Raw genomic sequence first — 21,155 nt, 5'->3', positions numbered from 1 at the left:
ATATACACCGGTGGGCGACAGGTAGTCATTTACATGGCATTTACCACAATTGGACATTTTCTTTTATGCAACCAGCATTGCTCTTCATGTGATAAGTTACACTAATACTATGGCTAGAGAGGAGTCTCGGTGCAGCCTCTGCTGCACACGGGGCGTCCTGGTGTTGTGAGATTAATGCAGCCTGGCCGACTCTGAGAACTGCAATAGCAAGAAAATGAAGATACGACACAATCTCTGCAATGTCATCATTTATTGTTTTTTTTTTTTTTCTTTTTTCCCTTCCCAGACTCCATAACTCATTGGGAAGTAGAAAGTAAATTCTGCAGGAAAAAAATGAAAATATAAGGAGAGGGAAAACACACGTCTTTTTTTTATCTCTTTTTACAAGTTTCATTTTAAAAGTTTCCTGCCATTCCACATGAAGAGAGTACAGGAATTCAAGTATGTCGTGGAGGGCAGTAATACAAAAAGATTTCGTAAAAAAAAAGAAAAAAGAAAAAAAAAAAAAAAAAAACAACAAACCTTTGCACATGCCAGTCCCCCTGGCACCAATCACTTTGGTAAGGCTAAATAATAGGTGCAAACAGATTTCACATACAGGGCAATTATCCTCTCACATGTAAGCAGGAGGATGGGGGGTGCAAAGTAACGCTGGGGTGTAACCTGGCAAACCGCTACCACCCTCGAATCGCAAGAAAGTCAGCAATTAAAAACAAATCCCAGTGCTGCTTTTTCGAAAAAAAAAAATAATAATAATTTTGCACATGAATGCATGAAGGAAAAATAGAAGGAAAAAAAAAAAAAAAAAAAAAGAAAGCCTCTAAAGCCTGTGATAAAACATCTGCAGTCGCTAAGCTTAAAACAAAATATATAAATATATATTTGGTAATATATATCATATATTATACAGCCATAGATCATAAAAGAGCGGTCCACAAATCAGACTTTGCTTCGGGTCCCAAAATTAGAACAGCGCATCTTGGAGGAAGGGACGTGGTTACGACGTGAGTGGCAAAGAAAAAAAATAGATCTCAGCCCAAATACGGATTTTCAGATATTTTCAATATCTTTTCAGCCTGGTGTCCTGGTGGGAAGAACAAAATGGGTGAAGGAAAACAAAAAAGAAAAAAAAAAAGAGGGATGTAGCAGCAAAAAAAAATACAAATAAAAAAAAAATATATTATATATAAAAACTGATACATTGTTGTAGTCAACTTGTCGCCAGCTTGTAGTGAAAGCTTGATGTTTCCCATCCGTCTGCTCTCTGGCATGGATGAGCCCGACGGTCTCCGGACTGTAGTTGTCAGCTTTTATTAAGAAAATATAATCCCCTTTTCATGTATTCCTCGCCGGGTGAGCTTCTTGTTGCGCGTGACATTAGTTAAATATATGTACAGAGTTTCATCTGCGGTGGTCTCCAAAATGACAAACCTCTCTGCGATTCACGGCCGCGTCATTGGTCGGCGCTCTGCTTCTCTCTCATCCATGCGTGGATCCTCTCCTTAAGTTCTGGCACTGAAACAAAAGTATTCAAAAAATTTTAAATTCTTGGGAAAAAATAATGTATAATACTTATCCTAAGCATAGGTGAGGAACTTGGGTATAACTGGTTGTCCAACCTCTGGCACATTTTACTTAAATGCATGTATTTGGGGCAAAAATTATTTTTCTACTTGGGTATCATTAAAGAGTCTGCCCCCCTTTTTTATTCCTCAATTTTGATGCGGTCATAAATCAGCTGAAGTGAGCTTTAAAAAAAAAAAAAAAAAAGCTGCAACTCTGGTCACACACTGGGAACAAGCTCACTGATGGATTCTCAGTTAACCCATTCTGCAGCTGGCAATAGACAATACAGCAGCTGTAGAAAGGAAAATGTGCAATTTATTGCAATTAAACACAATTACAAAAATTATTTTTAACTAGTAATACACTCATTTAAGAAAAAAAGTCCTCAAACAACCCATTTTAATGGTCAATCGAAGTGCATCAGTGGCTATGCATCCATGTATACTCCGCTACATTCATTCGCGATGGCACTGTCGGATCGAGCTGAGCGATGCATTTCGTTATCTCCAGTAGTCCCATAGATGGCTGCACCCATGCATAGTCTATCGTTCCTTTTCAAAGCCTTGGGAGTCTGAGCAGTTGGACCCCACACTAAGCAACATGTTATTGCCTGTACTTTGGATTGACCATATAAACAGATCAGACCTGTGTGGGGTGGAGATTTGGTCCTTTATTTAAATGTACAAATAAGAGACACCCCGCCCATAGTCAGTCTGGACGGTAACACCCTGATGAAGGCAACTAAAGCCATATTAAGACGGCTATATATCAGGTGTTCTAGGAAATGTGGCCATTAAATGCCTTTGTTAATGATTCAATTATTGGTCAGGAATGCAACTCCCTTACATGACAGATTACGGAGAGTCACTGCACCGATAAAACCGGCGGCAGACAAAGTAATGTGGGTCACAAAGTCTCCAGTGTAAATGAAGCACCTGTGACTGCTGCTCTGTTCACTTCTATGGGACAAGTTGCGATATCTTTGGACAGTGATAAAAGTATAACGCGAGACAACACATTGGGAAATAGTGTGCATCATACCTGGTTCAAGCATGTTCTCTGTGAGCGTTTGTCTATTGAAGGGATCTGTAGATGAATTAAGGAGGTGTCTCAGGATGATCGAGCGGTCCATGATGGTCCCAGACGGCAGTCTCACTGGCTCTGACATCAAAGTGTCCATCAGTGGATCTGGGTATGATTAACAAAACTCATTATTCTGTAAAAGCAGTGTGTAAAAATCCCAATATTTACCCCTAATAGACTGTCACCTACAGGTTGTGACACCAATCTGTAATCTGACGGGAGCTAGGGAGCAGCAAAAAGGCCCATAATAAGATTAAATTTCATGCATTTAAAGGGAATTTGACGTTAAGGCATATCCCTTTAACCAAAGTCATGTTGTTTAGATGCATTTGATGGATGCAAATTTCCTTTTAGTTCCCATGTAGACACATTATTTAAAGGGCCCTTTCCAAATAAATTCACTTTTACTTTATTTTATATTCCCTCTATACACTTGAACCTGCAATCGTTGGAATACTTGCACATACAACAATACTCCAGTATTACAATATGTACAAAAAATGGTGGTGACAGGTGCTTTCAGTAGGTCTCCGGCTGTCAAGGCAACATATCACTCCTTGATTGAGAGCGGCTTTTAAGAGGTTAAACAGCAGTGATCAGAGGAAGCTCTGAGGCAGCAATCCACACTCCGGCACCGAAAGCAAGACGTAGATATAAATCGCAAATCAGAAAGGGGTTAAATGACTTTAGTTAATGATGCAGAGACACCACTTAAGGCTTTCTGACATCACACTTATTTTTCCTAAGTAATAAAATACCTCTGAACTCATCAGGAGCATCACTATAGTCGATCTCTGCCCGGGCGTTTCGTGCCACAATCTCCTCCACCTTCTCCGCCAAGAGCTTGAACTTCTCGATGGCGATCGTAGATTTAATTCCGGCCTTCTTCATTTTGGATATAACCTCTTCAAAAAGATCTTTGCTATAGGATCTCTGGGGAAAAGGCACAAAGGCATTTGCTTTTGCTACTGGATCTACGACCATATCTGAGTGCTGAATGCCTGCAGATGGCTATCCATAGGCAAACAGACGTATGGTTGTCGTACAGACCTGGTCATCCGCTATGGCCTTTGCAAAACGAGCACAGTCTAAATGTAGGTAGATATCAGTGAGCTGATCCAGAAGTTTCTTTGGTTCAAAACCGTACTTCTCTGGGTTCTCTACCTTCAAGTCTCGACACTTCGGTCCACATAGCTGCTGCAGGTTAAAATTGAGCATGGCTGCTAACCGGGGACCAAGCTCCTGCAGAGTAAAGCAGAATATACACCGGCAAGGATTAGGGAGGAATACAACAGGATCCACAATCAGAAAATCAATGATGCAGCACTCACGGGTCTAAGGAACGGCTTTTGCACTTGTTTGGTAAGAATGTGGAACATCTCAACAGTCTCGGTGGCTAAAGCAAGATAGGACCGAGAGACGCGCTCATCTTGGGCCAGCTGGGACTGGCGTGCTTGCTGCTGATCCTGAAAAGAAAATGCAATGGTATCATAACTGCCTGCAACAATCATCAGGCTTCCTACGATATGACACCAGTACAGCACAGGGCACGCGAGAGCCTGATGCCACCAAGCTGTGCCCTCCTCCACTCCGAAAGCCCCATGACGCAGAAGGCAAATTGCATCGTGACACTAACCCGAGGCAGCTGATCCCAGTGCTCTTTGTTCCTCATCTCCTCTTGCATTTCATGGATTCGCTTTAGGGACTCTAAGCTTTCGTCCAGCAGGAAGGTGGTGTCATTAATCAGCATGTTTATGTATCGCACAAACTGCTTCCCCGAGCTGCAAATACAAGAACGTGTCAATATCGATCCTTACCCAAAAAGCAAAAAATCAATAAGGCAGCACAGCTAAACAGGTCATGACATTAGCAGATTTAGGAGACTAGATACATTGCTTATATTTTCTGCCACGTGAACACTCGGTTTTTCTTGCTTATTAATCGGTCATGCAAATGTTTCTACCAATATCAAGGCATTTCAATGACCTGCATTATGACGAGTAACACTGGGGTAATTGTGAGTGACGGCCTCCAAGCATCAAAACTCCAGATACAAACATGTCTGCTTTTAAGACCTTGATAAAATTTCAAGGAGCACCATGGATGTGATTATGTGAAGACAAATAGTGAACAGTTATATAAGGCGCATGAAATATGGGCCTATCTGGAACAAATAGTGTTAGATATGGAGAAAGTACACTGCTCAAAATAAAGGAAACACTCAAAACAATGTAACTCCAAGTCAATCACACTTCTGTGAAATCATCCTGTTCAGTTATGAAGGAACACTGATTGTGAATCAATTTCTCTGGCTGTTGTGCAAATGGAACAAAAAACAGGTAGAAATGATAGGCAATTAGCAAGACAACCCCTTTAAAGGAGTACTTCTGCAGGGGGTGACCACGGACCATTTTTCAGATCTCATCCTTATTGGCTATTTTGGTCACTTTTCCATTTTGTCATTGTTCTCAGAGATACAGTAGCATGAGGAGGTCACTAAAACCCACAAAGGTTGCTCAGATATTGCAGCTCATCCAGGATGGCACATCAACTGAGCTGTGGCAAGAAGGGTAGTGGTGTGTCAGCACAGTGTCCAGAGCATGGAGCAGGCACCAGTAGACAGGCCAGTACACCAGGAGACGTGGAAGGCAACATCCCAGCTGCGTGACCTCTACCTCCTCCTTTATGCAAGGAGGAACAAAAGCAGCATTGCCAGAGCCCTGCAAAATGACCTCCAGCAGGCCACTAACATCCATGTGTCTGCTCAAACTGTCAGAAACAGACACTAGAGGCTGGTAGGAGGGTCAGATGTCCTCAAGTGGATGTTGTGCTTATAGCTTAACACCGTGCAGGGCAATTAGCATTTGCCAGAGAACACCAAAATTAGCAGATTCAACATTGGCACCCTGTGCTCTTCAAGGATGAGAGCAGGTTCACACTGAACACATGTGACAGTCTGGAGACACTATGGAGAACATTCTGCTACCTGCAACATCCTCCAGCATGACCGGTCTTGGCAGTGAGTCAGTAATGGTGCGGGGAGCCATTTCTTTGGAGGTTTGCACAGTCCTCCATGTGCCAGCCAGAGTTACATTGACTGACACTGGGTACCAGGATGAGATCCTCAGACCCATTGTGAGACCATATTCAGGTGCACTGGGCCCTGGGGTTCTTATGATGCATGACAAAGCTAGGCCTCATGTGGCTGAAGTGTGTCAGCAGTTCCTGCATGATGAAGGCATTGAAGCTATGGACTGGCCTGCCCGTTCCCCAGACCTGAATCCAATTGAGCACATCTGGGACATCATGTCTCTATCCATCCACCAACCACAGACTGTCCAGAAGTTGACTGATGCTGTAATCCAGGTCTGGGAGGAGATTCCTCAGGAGAACATCCGTCGCCAGGAGTTGTAGGGAGGTCCTACAGGCACGTGGAGGCCACACATACTACTGAGCATCATTTCCTTTTCTTGAGGCATTTCCACTTACAGTTGGATCAGCCTGTAATTTGATTTTCCACTTTGATTTTGAGTATCCTTCATGGGATACTAATTTTGATTTACATTGATAATTTTCATGTTTTGTTGTTCTCAAGACATTCCACTATGTAATGAATAAAGATTTACAACTAGAATATTTCAGTGATATCTAACATGTGGTATTTTAGTGTTCCTTTTTTTTGTGTGTGTGTGCAGTGTATGTGGTAGGAAGTACTAAAGCTCCAGCAAACCAAGAGCAACTCTACTGCAGGCAAAACCTGCATAATGGAAGCTAAGCTGGCGGTAAAAGCAAACTACAAAAGTCCATTTGTATATGGGCAAAACAGGGGGCGTGGCTTGCAGGGGAGCGGAGCGGTCGTGTTCCTCGGGAGCTCCTGCTCTTCCCTACTCTAAGCTAACTAAAGATTATCAATTCGTGGAATATTTTAACTTCAGACCAAGAGCGGCATGCCTGGAAGAAGAATAAGCAAGAAGAGAACAGTTCCTGTGAGGAGGGATCGTGTGACAGGTCCAAGAAGCCTGGGGAGCTTGTCAGGCCCAAGCCTCCGTCGCACTGGAAGTAAACAAAGCAGGCCGATACTCCATGCAGTGGAATCAGGCGGCGGGAGCAGGAAAGAAGACTCTGGTGGAGACCGCCCGACAAGCTGGACATCAGCGGTGGGGTCCCCTCGGATTGGAGCAGTCCCAGACTCTATTGACATAGAGCAGGAGGAAAGCCGGGAGACCGCGGTGAGTGAAGCAGCCGCGCTGATGGAGCTCCTGCTCCGTCGCAGAGTGAATGTGTCGGGCGGTCTGCCGATCGACATAGGAGGGGTCCGGGTCCTTCTGACATCCGGGCTGACAATCGAACATGGATGACGGGGTCCCCTGGGCTTAGCGCGGTCCCAGCTTCAGCTGATGAAGAAAGCCGGGACACTGCAGTGTGCGTCGGGGCCGCCCGGCTGCAGGGGACTATCAGCGATGTAATTCCTTCTTCTCCGATACCTGGACTTCTTGGATCACCTTCCCACAGCCATAAGAGAATCCCGGGTATGTATGGAAATGCAGCCGATCGTCGCTTATTAGCATCGGAGCCCCCTGACCTTAGTGTGGTCTCGGCAACAGCGGTGGATGATTTTAGGAAGCATGAGGAGATTGCGGTAATAGCCGTGGGCCCACAGTTACAGGGGATTATCAATCATGAAGCTTCTGATCGCTCATTTATTGATTCTGATGGATCCCCAACCTACAGTGGGTATGTTACCAGTAATCTACGATATGATACAGTGGAGTTTTGGGCCCAGTGCCGCGGGCATAGGGGAAAGCCGGCTGTTACGGGGGAAACTGATGGTGGAGGGGACATCCATGCAGCTGCATATAATTTTAGGAGGATCTTTTAATAACAACAAAAGAGAACCATAGTCTCATATTCAGTCCGGTTATAGGGAGAATCTCCCCATTAATGCCTCTATTAAAGAGGTAAAACAATTAGGAAAGGACTCTACTCAGTTACTAAATGGGGAATTGAATGGGAAATTACTACTAGGTTACGGTGAGATCCATCCTTCTCCTGGAGACAATAATCATGTTGAATATCTAAATATTGTAAGGAGAAAATTAGTAGTGGATAATTGCACTAACGAGGGAAAGCAAGCTAACAGATCTATAATCCTATCGAATGGGGTACGGGAAGAATTACCTATAGTTTCTTTGGCAAAGGAGGAATTTAATGATGCTCCGTTTAAACATTATAATTATGTTAATTCAACAGCTACTGTCAAAGAGCTTATTACAGATGCCTGTAAAGTGTCAACTGACTGCTTAAATGCTTTTTTTGAAAAAAAAAACCCAGATGTAATGGACATCAGGATCCTCCTTTGGCACATATTTCTAAGGAGCTTCAAATTAGTGAGCAGCCAGACATAATTAACAATACAGATTGCGAATCAGACCTTTCTTCGGATAGCGGGGAGGATTCGGAAAGGGTTTTTTCAGAGGAATCATTGGGGGGGGAGATATTTACTAAAAATTCAGAAAACGACTTGACTGACGGGAGCGATCCTGATGAGGCTTCTTCGCTTGGCTCTTATTCATCGAAGGGTTCTGGTAATAATGGGGATAATAGAGACAAACTGATATTTCAAGCTGATAGACCTGTTATAGCCCAAAAGAAGTCTGAAGCGGGCTTTGAAGAGACTTTTCTTTATTAATATCCCGGTTTCTGAAGTCTATCCCACGGAAAATTTCCTAGTAAAGTTATGTAAAGCTTTTTTAACCTCTTTGAATAAACTGGGAATCAATAATGAGGGTAATTCAGGAACTGACGAAGTTAAAACATCAGAAAATCTAATTAAGCAACTTTTTAAAGATATATTATCAAAAATTGTTAAAGATATTGAAGAAAAATCTAACGGTACACCCGACATTTCTCTTCAAAAAGGGAAATCTATGTTTAAAAATCAGGAAGTCTCATGTTCTAAAGAAGTCTGATCTTCGTGAGGTCTCAAACTCTTTGATTAACATTCAGAAAGATATTGCCTCTTTTAGAAGCTGTTTAACAAACTATGAAGACATAAAAAGGAAAAATAACGTGAAAATTATGGGTATCCCTCAGTCGATTCAGTCATCCCGACTGAGAGAATATATCTTCTCAATGGTGTGCTATCTAATACCTGGAACTGAGAAGAAAAACTTCATTGCGAAAGCTTATAGGATTCGAAGGCCTTCTTCCTTGCCGTCTAACTTATCTAGCGATGTCATCGGCTCATTTTACCCTACATGGGTGAGGAATTCCCTCCTTGGAATTTCTAAGGAATCAATCTTCCTCTCATCACCATATAAGAATTTAATTTTCTTTAAAGATTTATCCTGGAATACTATATTAAAGCGTAGATCATTCCACCAAAAACAACTGAACTCCGACGTGCTGGAATAAATTATAACTGGTCCCATACGTCCACATTGCTCCTAAAATATGCCTCCAAGATAATTCACATCCAATCTCCAGAAGAGGGTGGTGACTTTCTAAAAAATGCCGGATTGATCTCTCACATATCTTCCTCCAACGCTTTCCATCCATCTGCGCAGGATCTTCGCCTTCATCATACCTGAACGCTGTGGACTACCAAGGGTTCTCGTTATAGTGGACTGTCGAAATTGGTCTCTCTTCGCATGGATTACAATCAATATTTACCTAAAAATAGTGACTTTAATGGTCTGTGGTTCGTATTTCACGAGTATAATTTGAGAATGAAGCTGAACTTTCCTCCATTTTTGGTCTATGGGTACTGGTGTACTCAGACCAGTCGCGACAAGTTTACATATAGATCATTATGAGGATATTTTGTAAGCATTTTGGCTAGATTATAATTACTTTTGAGCATCTCTGTTTATAAGCAGTTTATTAAGCGGAATTAATATTCTAAGCGGTTATATTTTTTTTCTTTACAGGTATATTGGTGTATGTATGCTTGTCTTATTACTTTCAGGGGTTTATTTAATCCCTAAAAACATTGAAAGACACAATACTGTTAGTTTATTGTCTTTTCTCTTCTTTATGGGGTTTGTTCAATCCCAATCATATCGAAGAGACACGACACTGTTAGTTATAGTTATGTACCTTAACTATTTCTTTATATATAACATTACTGTTATATTTTCCCTCCCCTTCCCTCCTTTTGTTTTGCCCTTTGTATGTCTTAATAAAGCAACTTAAACCCATTCCGAACCCCTTATCCTTCCCTTCCCTTTGTCAGGTATGTATAAATGTAACATCTACATTTAAATGTCTTTGCTAAATATTACTGTTATTTTTAAAATTTTAATAAAGTTATTTGGAAAATGGGCAAAACAGATTTGCTTCCCAGCCAATGCTTGTCAAGTAACAGTAATTAAAGACAATATGTCATCAAAATTTCACTCCCTTTCCAAGGCAAATCCAGCAATAGCTTTACATGGCCTCCATTAATGAAAAATCAGTGTTTGAATTGATAAGCATATGAGTCTGGAGGGCTACGGTAGATCTGAAGCCTCTCACTCCAGGTCTATGCCTTGTCCAGCGCCACCGCCTCCTGCTTGACCGACAGGTCCTTTGTCTGAAATCAAACAGCGAAGTGTGTCTGTCAGGCAGGAGGAGGAAAGAAATAGAGCTGGACTGAGGCTTTAGATGTAGCGTAACTCTTTAGACTCATTTGCGCATCAATTCAAATACTAAATTTCTCAGTAACGGATAACAGACCTGCCTTGTAAAGGGATTGCTGTACTTGTATTTGAAAGCGCATAAATTTGAATAAAAATAGTTTGGGAGACGATTCCCTTCAAGAGTATAAACACATTGAGCATGTACAAAGATGGCAGCCTACTAACCATGTAATTCTGCTGTATACTTGCTGGTTGCACAATCTTGAAGGTAAAACAGCAGTTCTATCCACTAAAAGACTAAGCATCTAAAATAGGGATTTTTGTGTACTCACCGTAAAATCCTTTTCTCCGAGCCAATCATTGGGGGACAGAGACAGTGGGTGTTATGCTGCTGGCCACTAGGAGGACACTAAGTAAACCAGAAAAAAGTTAGCTCCTCCCCTGCAGAATACACCCTCTCGCTGGCTGAGATTTCTCCAGATCGGTGAAAAAAGCAGTAGGAACATAAACAGTCAACAATAACCATAACTATGTCAAAACCTAAAAATGCTACAGTGAGCCAATAGGCTAAACAGGGGGGGTGCTGTGTCCCCCAATGACTGGCTCGGACAACGGATTTTACGATGAGTACACAAAAATCCCTATTTCTCCTACGCCTCATTGGGGACACAGACAGTGGAACGTCCTAAAGCAGTCCCTTGGTGGGGAGCATACATCTGCTAATATCCCATGTACCACTGAGTCAATACTGAGGTACTGCCGACTGCAGGCTGTGTCTGCCGAGAGCTGCGTCCGCAGGGGCCCGAGAATGAATTAGGCAATGTTTGTAAAGGTATGCAGGCTGGACCAAGTCGCAGCCTTGTGGAAAAGCCCGAGAATGAATTTGGTAATGTTTTGTAAAAATATGCAGACTGGACCAAGTCGCAACCTTGCAAATCTGTTCTGCAGAGGCCTGGTGCCGAATGGCCGAAGAGGCACCCACTGACCGGGTAGAGTGCGCCTTAATCCCCACTGGGACAGGCGCGTTCCTGACACAGTAGGATTCCTGAATCACCAAGCGAATCCACCTGGCTAGTGTTGCTTTTGACGCAGCTAGACCCTTCCTATGCCCCTCTGGAAGTATGAACAGGGCATCTGACTTGTGGGAGGGAGCCGTCCGCAAGATGTACCGTCTCAGCGCCCTAACCACATCCAGGGTGTGGAGGGCCTTCTCAATCCGATGGACTGGCGCCGGACAAAAGGAAGGCAAAACAATTTCCTCGTTGAGATGGAAAGAGGAGACGACCTTGGGCAGGAAGGACGGGGACGTCCTGAGAACTACCTTGTCCTGATGAAAATTCAGGAACGGAGAACGGCAGGACAGGGCTGCCAATTCCGGAACTCGTCTGATTGACGTAATTGCCCCTAGAAAGCCCACCTTCCAAGAGCGGATGGTCAGTGACACGTCCATCAGCGGTTCGAAAGGAGCCACCTGTAAGGCCTCGAGAACCAGGTTAAGGTCCCATGATTCCAATGGCCTTCTATAAGGAGGCGCCACATGGGAAACTGCCTAAATGAACGTCTTCACCTGAAGTTTAGTGGCAATTTTGCGTTGGAAAAGCACTGACAAGGCCGAAATATTGCCCTTGAGCGAGCTAAGCGCGAGGCCTGACTTTAATCCGGATTGAAGGAATTCAAATATGGCCGGAATGGAAAACACCACAGGTGATCGACCATGATCCTTGCACCATGAAAAGGTTTTCCACGTGCGGTGATAGATGCGAATGGACACAGGCTTCCTAGCACTAATCATGGTGGAAATCACGTCATGAGAGAACCTAGCCTGTGTTAAAATCCAGGATTCAACGGCCGCGCCGTCAAAGACAGGGCCCCGGAGCTCCGGCGGTAAATCGGGCCCTGCGAGAGTAGATCCATGCGATCTGGAAGTCGCCAGGGGACGTCGGCGACTAGGTGTATTAGTTCTGCATACCATGCTCGGTGTGGCCAATCTGGCTCAACTAGGATCACTGGTACTCCCTCCGCTCTGATCCTCTTGATGACCCTTGGAAGCAAAGGAAGGGGGGGGGGGGGGGGAGAGATGTACGGGAGCCGGAACCAGTGCCATGGCAGAACTAGGGCGTCCACTCCAATGGCGCATGGATCGCGCGATCGGGCAATGAACCAAGGAACCTTGCTGTTTAGTCTTGAGGCCATGAGATCCACATCCAGAGTCCCCCAAAGATGACAAATCTGCTGAAAGACTTCCGGATGAAGAGACCACTCTCCCGAGGCAATGCCTTGGCGACTGAGAAAATCTGCCGCTCAATTTTCTACGCCCGGGATGTGGATTGAGGAGATGGGCGAATGGTTGGTCTCGGCCCAATGGAGGATGTGACTCACTTCGTGCATGGCCATCCTGCTCCGGGTAACTCCCTGGCGGTTGATATAGGCTACAGCCGTGGCGTTGGATTGGATCTCGATGGGGTGACCTGCGAGGAGATGGTGGAAACTCCATAGAGCTAATCTGATAGCTCGCATCTCCAAAATGTTGATGGGGAGACGTGACTCTCGAGTTGACCAACGACCCTGTGCCGCGTGGTGACGAAAGACCGCACCCCAGCCGAGAAGACTTGTGTCGGTGGTTACTACCAACCATCTTACAGAAAGAAAAGACCTCCCTTGATTCAGGGAGGACCTCAGTGTCCACCACCTGAGGGCTTGCTTAACCCGTAGGGACAGAAGGATCTGACGATCCAGGGAGAACGGGTTGTTGTTCCAAGCTAACAGCAACACATGTTGTAAGGGACGGATATGAAACTGTGCAAATGGAACTGCTTCCATTGCTGCCACAATCTTTCCGAGAACTCTCATGCTGAAACGAATGGAGTGAGAAACCGCTTGGTAAAGAGTCCACGCTGCCTGTTGTAAGGCTTGGGTCTTTTCTGGAGGGAGAATGACCAACCCCGCAGGATGTGTCCAAGATCATTCCTAAAAAGGAAATCTGCTGAGCCAGTTTTGGGGAAGACTTTTCGAAGTTTATCTTCCACCCCAGGCGAGAAAGTGTATTTACTGTTATATCCACAGATTCCTCGCAGGCTGGAAGGGACGGACCCTTGATGAGCAGGTCGTCCAGATACGGTAACGCCACCACTCCCCAGAGTGGAGAATGGCCATGACAGCTGCCATGACCTTGGTAAAGACCCTGGGGGCGGTGGCGAGTCCGAAGGGCAAGGTAACGAACTGGAAGTGTTCCTCGTGAATTGCAAAACACAGGAACTGCTGGTGGGACGGGCAGATCGGAATGTGAAGGTCAGCGTCCTTGATGTCGATGGATGCTAGGAACTCTCCTTTTTCCATGGAAGTGACAACTGATCGAAGAGATTCCATTCGGAATCGCCGTACCTTGACAAACTGATTTAACAGTTTGAGATCCAGAATGGGTCGCATCGTCCCATCCTTTTTTGGAACCAAAAAAAGGTTTGAATAAAATCCCCTGAACCTTTCGTGATGAGGGACTGGAATGATGACTCCGTCCCTTAGCAGAGCCTGAACAGCCCGAAGAAGGTTCTTGTCTTTTTCTTGGGGGGAGAGGAAAGGAAAAAACGAGTTGGAGGGGGAGAAGAAAATTCTATCTTGTATCCGGAGGACACTAGCTCCCTGATCCACTTGTCGTGGACGACCGCGAGCCAGGTGTGGCTTAAGGAAAGTAGGCGACAGCCAACTTTGTCGGTGTCCGCCGGATACCGCAACAAGTCATTGGGTAGATCTATGATATCTGGCTCCACTAGATCCAGAATCCCTAGGCCTGGGTTTCCAAGAGCAGTTAGGTCTGTATGAGACCTGGGAGCCTCTGTCTCCGCACGGGGAGCGACCTGCTCCGGAAGGTAGAGGAGGACCAACCGGAATTGTTGCGAAAAGATCGAAAACGCGTCGGCTGTTGGTTGCGAAACGGTCGAACAGCCTTTTGTTGAAGGAATTAACTTTTTCCCCCGCTTGTATCAGAAATGAGCTGGTCCATTTTCTCCCCCCATTTGAAAGGGGAGAGAAGTCAAGGATCTTTTAGATGTGGCATCCGCCCACCAACCATGGAGCCACAGGGCTCTTCTAATGGAGATCGCATTAGTGGCAGTTTGAGCAGCGCAATTAGTGGCATCAAAAGAAGCATCTACTACAAAGTCCGCTGCGTGAATTATCTACCTGGTGACAGTGGTTGCCTCCGGAGGAAGATTGGTGCCCTGGAAGTAAGTAATCAAGACTTCGGCCCAAGCGGCCATTGCCTTAGTTACCCAAATTTCCACGAAAGATGGAAAAAGCGCTGCTCCTGAAGCTTCAAAAAACTGAACGGGCAAGGTAGTCAATTTGACGATCGGAGGGGTTTCTGACTGAGGAACCCTCAGAAACAGATAGGTGCGTTTTAGAAGCAAGACATGATGCAGGAGGGTCCACCGAAGGGGACTGTAACCAATCCTTCATTAGGTCTGGATCAAAAGGGTATTTAGCCTCAGACTTTTGCCCTGTGAACAGCTTATGTGGCCGATCCCTATGTTTCTGGACAATTTCCTTAAATACCGGATGGCTGGTAAATAACCTGCGCACACGATTGGTCCTCTTAAATGAGATAGGGTGTGCTGGAGAGGGGATATTTTCTGCATCCAACCTCAGAATCCTGTTGACTGATTCTATAAGAGAATCAAGCGACTCTTGATCAGTTGGGGGATTCTGAGGGGCTGACGTGTCAGATTCGAATTCAGAGCCGTGCTCGCTATGAACCTCAGGAGAGAAAGAGCGAGAGACAGGAGTCACCGATGCTGAGGCGTGAATGTGACTAGGGGACGCGTCATGGGTCCGCTTCCTAGAGACCTGACCATCCCTTGAACGAGTATGGTCCCTGCTGGTGGACAGTTCCCGGCCGATGCCAGAGCCCTCCTCGGGAGGTAAGGACGCTTTCTGACGAGTCCTCCCGGAAGGAGAATGTAGCCTGGGTCAGAGACTCCACAGATCGTGACAGGGACGCAGCCCACTCAGGGGTACTAAACGCAGGAGGCCCGTCAGCAGCGGCGGCGAGGGGCATTGGAGTGCAGGCCGAAGCACAGACCGGGGAGCAGGCCGGGACGCAGTCCGTGCAGAACGGATTAGTCAGTGCACTGGGTAAGGCAGACTTGCAAGTGGTACACACGGTAAAAAAAAAACAAAAAACAGTGTGCTTCTTAGAAGCCCGTTTAGCCTCCTTAGATTGAGACATAGCGCTCCTGAAAGGGTTAACGGCAGAGTCTGTCTGCAGCTGCAGGGAATGTGTCGGGAAGGGGTTAAGCTTTAATCTGAGGGCAGACGCAGCTTACCAACGTTCCTATGCTGTGTCCCCCGGGAGGAAAGCGGTGGCCGTGTGGTGTCACCCGGTATCTGGCTGTCCAGAGCAGGCTGAGGTAAAAGACACGGCCCCCGAGATTAGAACTGCACGTCTCGTAAGGAATGAGAGGCGCCAAGAGGAGGGGGCGGTGACGTTAGCGCGGGCAGCGCTATTCAAATTGCGTCCAAGTAGGCCGGAAAAGCCTGGGACTAAATTTTTGGCCTACCTGCGGTAGGCGCCGGGGGCGAGGAGGGGCGGCGCTAGCGAGGGCGGCGCTATTCAAATTGCGGCCTAATAGGCCAGAAAAGCCGTGGGGGATGCGACTGGGCACCAGTGTACCACCGCTGACGCCAAGTCAGCGCTTCTCCCGGGGACAAGGACCCGACCCCATACCTCCACTCCTGTGCTCAGGCAGGTCGCGCTGTCTGGGGTCTTCCAGCTGCAGGTGTCTCATCCTCTGGGCGATGTAGCAGAGCTGGAAGAGGTCTTAAAGGGGTATTGTTCAATCGATCCACCCTGTGGCAGGGGGATGGAGAGCTCTGGGGCTGATTCAGGGCATCCGAAAAGCGCTGCTAAAGTCCTCTCCATGCACTCCTGTGCTTCGTCCTGTTGCGCTTGCCCTCGTATCTGGGGTGTACCGACCGTAAGGGAACCATCGTCAAGAGGAATCAGCCCCATTCTTCACAGGAAAGTGTACAGGGAGGTATACTCCGCGTGCTTGCCTGTTGGTTCGGGGGAGAGTGGGCCGAAGAAAAGGAACCGTCGCCCCCTTCCCTCCGTTAATTAAAAAATAAAAATTTACAGAAAATCAAAAATTAAAATAAAAACGCCAAGTGCCTCCTATAGACACTAAGCAAGAACTGGAGAGATCTCAGCCAGCGAGAGGGTGTATACTGCAGGGGAGGAGCTAACTTTTTTTCTGGCTTACTTAGTGTCCTCCTAGTGGCCAGCAGCATAACACCCACTGTCTGTGTCCCCCAATGAGGCATAGGAGAAAGGGTAATTATGTTCTTAATAGGGGCAAAATTGAAAAGTGTTTGTAAAAACATGCAACTTTGCAATTTACTACTTATTAACCCCTTTCCAACCTTAGATGGCCTGATACTTACTGACCTGGGATGAATGGATACGTCCAGATTTTGCGCGCATAGACTCTGCACGTGTGATCGCCGCCGGGTGTCAGTTGATTCTGACAGATGACGCCCGGCACTCAGTGTCAGGAGCGGTCCCGAACTGCTCCCGGAACTTTAACCATTTAAAAGCTGAGATCGAACTCAATCGCAGCATTTCGGGAGCAGGCAGAGGGAAGAAAGACCCTCTGCCTTTGGATCGAAGACTCCGTGACATCTTCAAGAGTCCCGATCGTTGCCATGGTGACCCAATGTACTCATGTCAACACCCGTGTCACCAGAGCTAGCAAAGTTGCTTGATCATGCTTAGTGTATGATGAAGTTTGCCTGTCAGTGCAGTGCTGACAGCTTGCATAGATGTGTAAATTGACCCTTGAAGACAAGGATACTTGCGAGATAATACTAGGTAATCCTACTAATGGTTATACTGAGTCCCTATTGAAAATACTAGATAAAGGATTTGATAAGAGATTGATTGCTGAAAATTAATACAAATTCATGTCCCCGAAGTGTCCTACAATTCCGACATTATATGCCCTCCAAAAAGTGCACAAGGGTCTTAACACACCCCTTCCCTAAGGTGTGGGCATTTATATTATGTTATGATCCGCTGTAATCTCGCTGCCCTCACATGGCGGGATACATCGGACCGGCTACCGAAAATTGATGGTGTTTCAGTGGAAAAGGAAACACTATTGGGCTCGACCGATGTCAAAGTCCTTTATAGTAATGGGCCTCAAAGCCTTTGATTTTTATCTCAAGACAAGGGCTGCCTACTTTAACCGACACAATGATTTTGTGTTGGAGCTGATGAGTTTTATAATAACCCCAATTACTTTCTGTTCCACAGTAAGTACTTCCACCAGCGCAGGGAGACAGGCATGGGGTGCACCATCGTATGCCAATGACCTCCTGGGCTGGTGGGAGGAAACTGCCATGTTTCCTGGGGAAGACAGATGGTGGTAAGGGAAACTTTCGGCATGGCACCGGTACATAGACGATGTCCTTGCTATATGGAGAGAGTCGAAAGATGAATTTGGTAAGTTCATACAAGAACTTAATTGTCAATAGCATAGGTTTAAGATTCACATCAGAATGTAACCAACATGAACCTTTCCTTGACGTAAAAACAATGAACAGCCAGGGTCTTCTTCCTGAGCACCTGTATCTTTTAGAAGCCAACGGCCACAAAAGCCCTTCTTTGGTGGGACAGCCACCATTCGATCCCATGGAATAAGGGCATTACTAAGGGTCAATACTTAAGAGTTAGAAGAAATTGTTTGGAGATGGAAACCTTTAGAGATCAAGCATTTGACCTCAGATAAAGGTTTAGACAGCGAGGTTACCTTAAAGAGACACAAATTTTGGCAGACAAAAAAACCAGTAGATCAACGACTCATTTAGAATCATCGACAAACCAGATTTTTAGGATTCTGAAAAAATATTGGGGTATCCTTCAAGAAGAGGGTGATCTCGTAGATGCCATTCTAAGGGACCCAAAGGTCACATTTCAGAAAGCACAGTCTGTAAATGATCGGGGTTTGTACATATTCACTACATCAAACCAAAACCGGAAGGGGCCTGGCTTGATAGGATGATCTGTGGGACATATAGATGTGGTAGTTGCTCTTTCTGTAAGTGGGTTGTACCTTGTTAAAGCTTCACTAGTGATTCTACTGGAAAGAGATTTTTTATTAAAGATTTTGCAAACTAAGACCACAGGGGTTGTTTATATGGCTACGTGCCCCTACCCCTGAAACTATATAGGAAAATCTAAGCGGGAACTAAACAATTTTGCGTTTCCGTCCGGTAGCCGCACATGTCAAATCTCCGCATACAACGCATGTCCCTGCGCACCCAATGTTAAAGATAGGTACGCAGGAAAACGCAGGACGCATACAGAAGTAGGCGGAGATTCATGGAGGAAGAAGGCAGTCATCTGCAGCCCTCCTGAACGCTAGTGTGAAACTAGCCTAAGGGGTACTTCACACTAAGCGAGATCGCTAACGAGATCATTGATGAGTCATCGATTTTGTGACGCATCAGCGATCTCGCTGTGTGTAGCACGCATCAACGACAGGCCCTCCTGCCGGGTATCGCTGATCGTGCAGGGATGTCCTGGGCTATTTTTTGATCGTTGGTCTCCCGCTGGCCAGCATGCATCGCTGCGTGTGGCAGTGGGAGACCAACGGTCAGCGAGCTCCCAGTGCTGTAAGCAGACACTGGGAGCTGGTATCCAAGGTAAATAGCGGGTAACTAAGCGCGCGCGTCGCTTAGTTACCCGCTGTGTTCCTTGGATACCAGCTCCCAGCGCGAGCACGCTGGTATCCAGGGTACACAGCGGGTAACTAAGAGACTTAGTTACCCGCTATTTACACTGGTTACCAGCGTTCTCGCTGGTCCTGATCGCTAGTGAGTGTGCCTGTTTGAGAGCTCACCAGCGATCAAGTAGCGACGCACCAGTGATCCTGACCAGGTCGTATCGTTGTCGGGATGACTGGTGTGTCGTTTAGTGTAACGGGACACTAAGAAAAAGAGTTTATGAACAATTAGGCTATGCAAGACACGAAAGAGCCACCCCCATAGCACACGTTTGGGAATGTCATCAGGGAAATGGTGATGTTCTGTCATTCTGTGTTCTATAAGACGGGCAAAAATGGTAGACCAAGGGATTGGGATAGACATTTATTCCACAGAAAGAAACTCAGCGGATATTTAGGATGGAGTCAGTTGCCCCTAGGAATTAAACAATTAACTTTTTTTTTTATTTTAGGGACACCCTTACATCTGTATGCCCAAAAACCCTTTTACCTACTATCATATCTGGAAAGCCAGCCAAATCAGGCATACTCCTTATGAGAGGGATCATGCTGGTCACACTTGCCCTAACATGATCATCAGGGCCACTTGTGTCCCCCCAATGAAGCGATAGAGAAAGTATGTTTGTCTGAGGGGGTTTCTGAAGAGATTTTAGACTGGTGCCCTGAGAAATGTTACAAATTGGTCACGGAGATGGAATGCCACACATGCCATCTTACTCACATGGGTCGGACTGATGTCTAGCGCATGCGTAGCCTATATGCTATAATTGTTGACACTGACATGACTAGCGCATGCGCGATACAAGCTATGCTGACTATAAACCATTGGGCTGCATTAGCAACTGATCATGCGATGCATCGGGAAGTATAGACTTGCATGATGCTGAGCGCTGTCAAGAGACCTTTGGCGCGTGCATGACAGGATCATGTGGTAACGTGCCTTTGCGCGCAATATGAGACTTCACCTTATCCGTAAGTCTAGCGGTGCATTGTACTTGGATTTGCTGTGTGTGCTATGCGTATGCACAAGCCGCACCATTTGGTGACGCAGAGGAAGTGTTTTGGTGCAGCGCCTGTGCACTGCCCTATGAAGGACTTTTAGTGTCTATGTATCCATATGATATGCGCAGAACCCAATGTGGGATGAATTTTACGATATTTGGCGAGTGGACTCTTCTTCCTGCATCTATCCACCTGAATTAATGATGAATGGGTGGGATATTTAATCACTTCATGGAGTGCCATTAACCCAGACCTACATGCTACCAGGCTGCTACTCCATTCAGATGTCGAGATCATGGCACTACTTTTTCCTTGAGCCTCATGAGGAACTATATCATGGAAGGGAGACGCATTGAGGCCGTCTATGTACATTAGGATGCGGAAGATAAGTTTCACATTTCTGCTGGCTCCATGATTATATGCTACTAGCTATGAACCAGTTCTACGCCCGGGTGGCAAGCATTTTTATTCACCCCCCCCATCCTGGTATGCATGGTCCTCTCACCCCCCCCTATCCTGGTATGCATGGTCCTCTCACCCACCCCTATCCTGGTATGCATGGTCCTCTCACCCCCCCCTATCCTAGTATGCATGGTCCTCTCACCACCCCCCCCCCCATTCTGGTATGCATGGTCCTCTCACCCCCCCTATCCTGGTATGCATGGTCCTCTCACCCCCTCTATCCTGGTATGCATGGTCCTCTCACCTCCTCTATCCTGGTATGCATGGTCCTCTCACCTCCTCTATCCTGGTATGCATGGTCCGCTCACCCCCCCCCATCCTGGTATGCATGGTCCTCTCACCCCCCCATCCTGGTATGCATGGTCCTCTCACCGCCCCCCCCCATTCTGGTATGCAAGGTCCTCTCACCCCCCCCCATCCTTGTATGCATGGTCCTCTCACCTCCCCCCCCTATCCTGGTATGCATGGTCCTCTCACCCCCCCCCCCCATCCTGGTATGCATGGTCCTCACCCCCCCCCTTCCTGGTATGCATGGTCCTCTCACCCCCCCCCCCCCCCTATCCTGGTATGCATGGTCCTCTCACCCCCCCCCCCCATCCTGGTATGCATGGTCCTCTCACCCCCCCTATCCCGGTATGCATGGTCC

At 46.3% G+C, this 21,155-nt stretch overlaps 1 protein-coding gene across 2 annotated transcripts in view; it reads right to left on the bottom strand.

The window, feature by feature from the left end:
• Positions 1-235: 235 nt before the first annotated feature.
• UBE4B (ubiquitination factor E4B) overlaps positions 236-21,155 on the bottom strand; it is a 123,574-nt gene continuing 102,654 nt past the window's right edge. For both annotated transcript variants that reach the window (XM_073585015.1, XM_073585014.1), the window contains 6 exons: positions 4,286-4,430; positions 3,981-4,115; positions 3,700-3,891; positions 3,408-3,582; positions 2,608-2,754; positions 236-1,515 (listed from right to left, as the gene is read on the bottom strand). In XM_073585015.1, the coding sequence (XP_073441116.1) occupies positions 1,454-1,515; positions 2,608-2,754; positions 3,408-3,582; positions 3,700-3,891; positions 3,981-4,115; positions 4,286-4,430 (856 nt within the window). In that variant the 3' untranslated portion in view covers positions 236-1,453. The remainder of the gene's footprint in view (positions 1,516-2,607; positions 2,755-3,407; positions 3,583-3,699; positions 3,892-3,980; positions 4,116-4,285; positions 4,431-21,155) is intronic.

This window comes from Dendrobates tinctorius, unplaced genomic scaffold (assembly GCF_039654945.1).
Source record: "Dendrobates tinctorius isolate UK_male_01 unplaced genomic scaffold, ASM3965494v1 ptg000086l, whole genome shotgun sequence".
In the NCBI taxonomy this organism is placed as follows: domain Eukaryota; kingdom Metazoa; phylum Chordata; class Amphibia; order Anura; family Dendrobatidae; genus Dendrobates; species Dendrobates tinctorius.
Note: the sequence above shows the minus strand (reverse complement) of the source record. Positions and strands in the feature narration are given on the sequence as shown.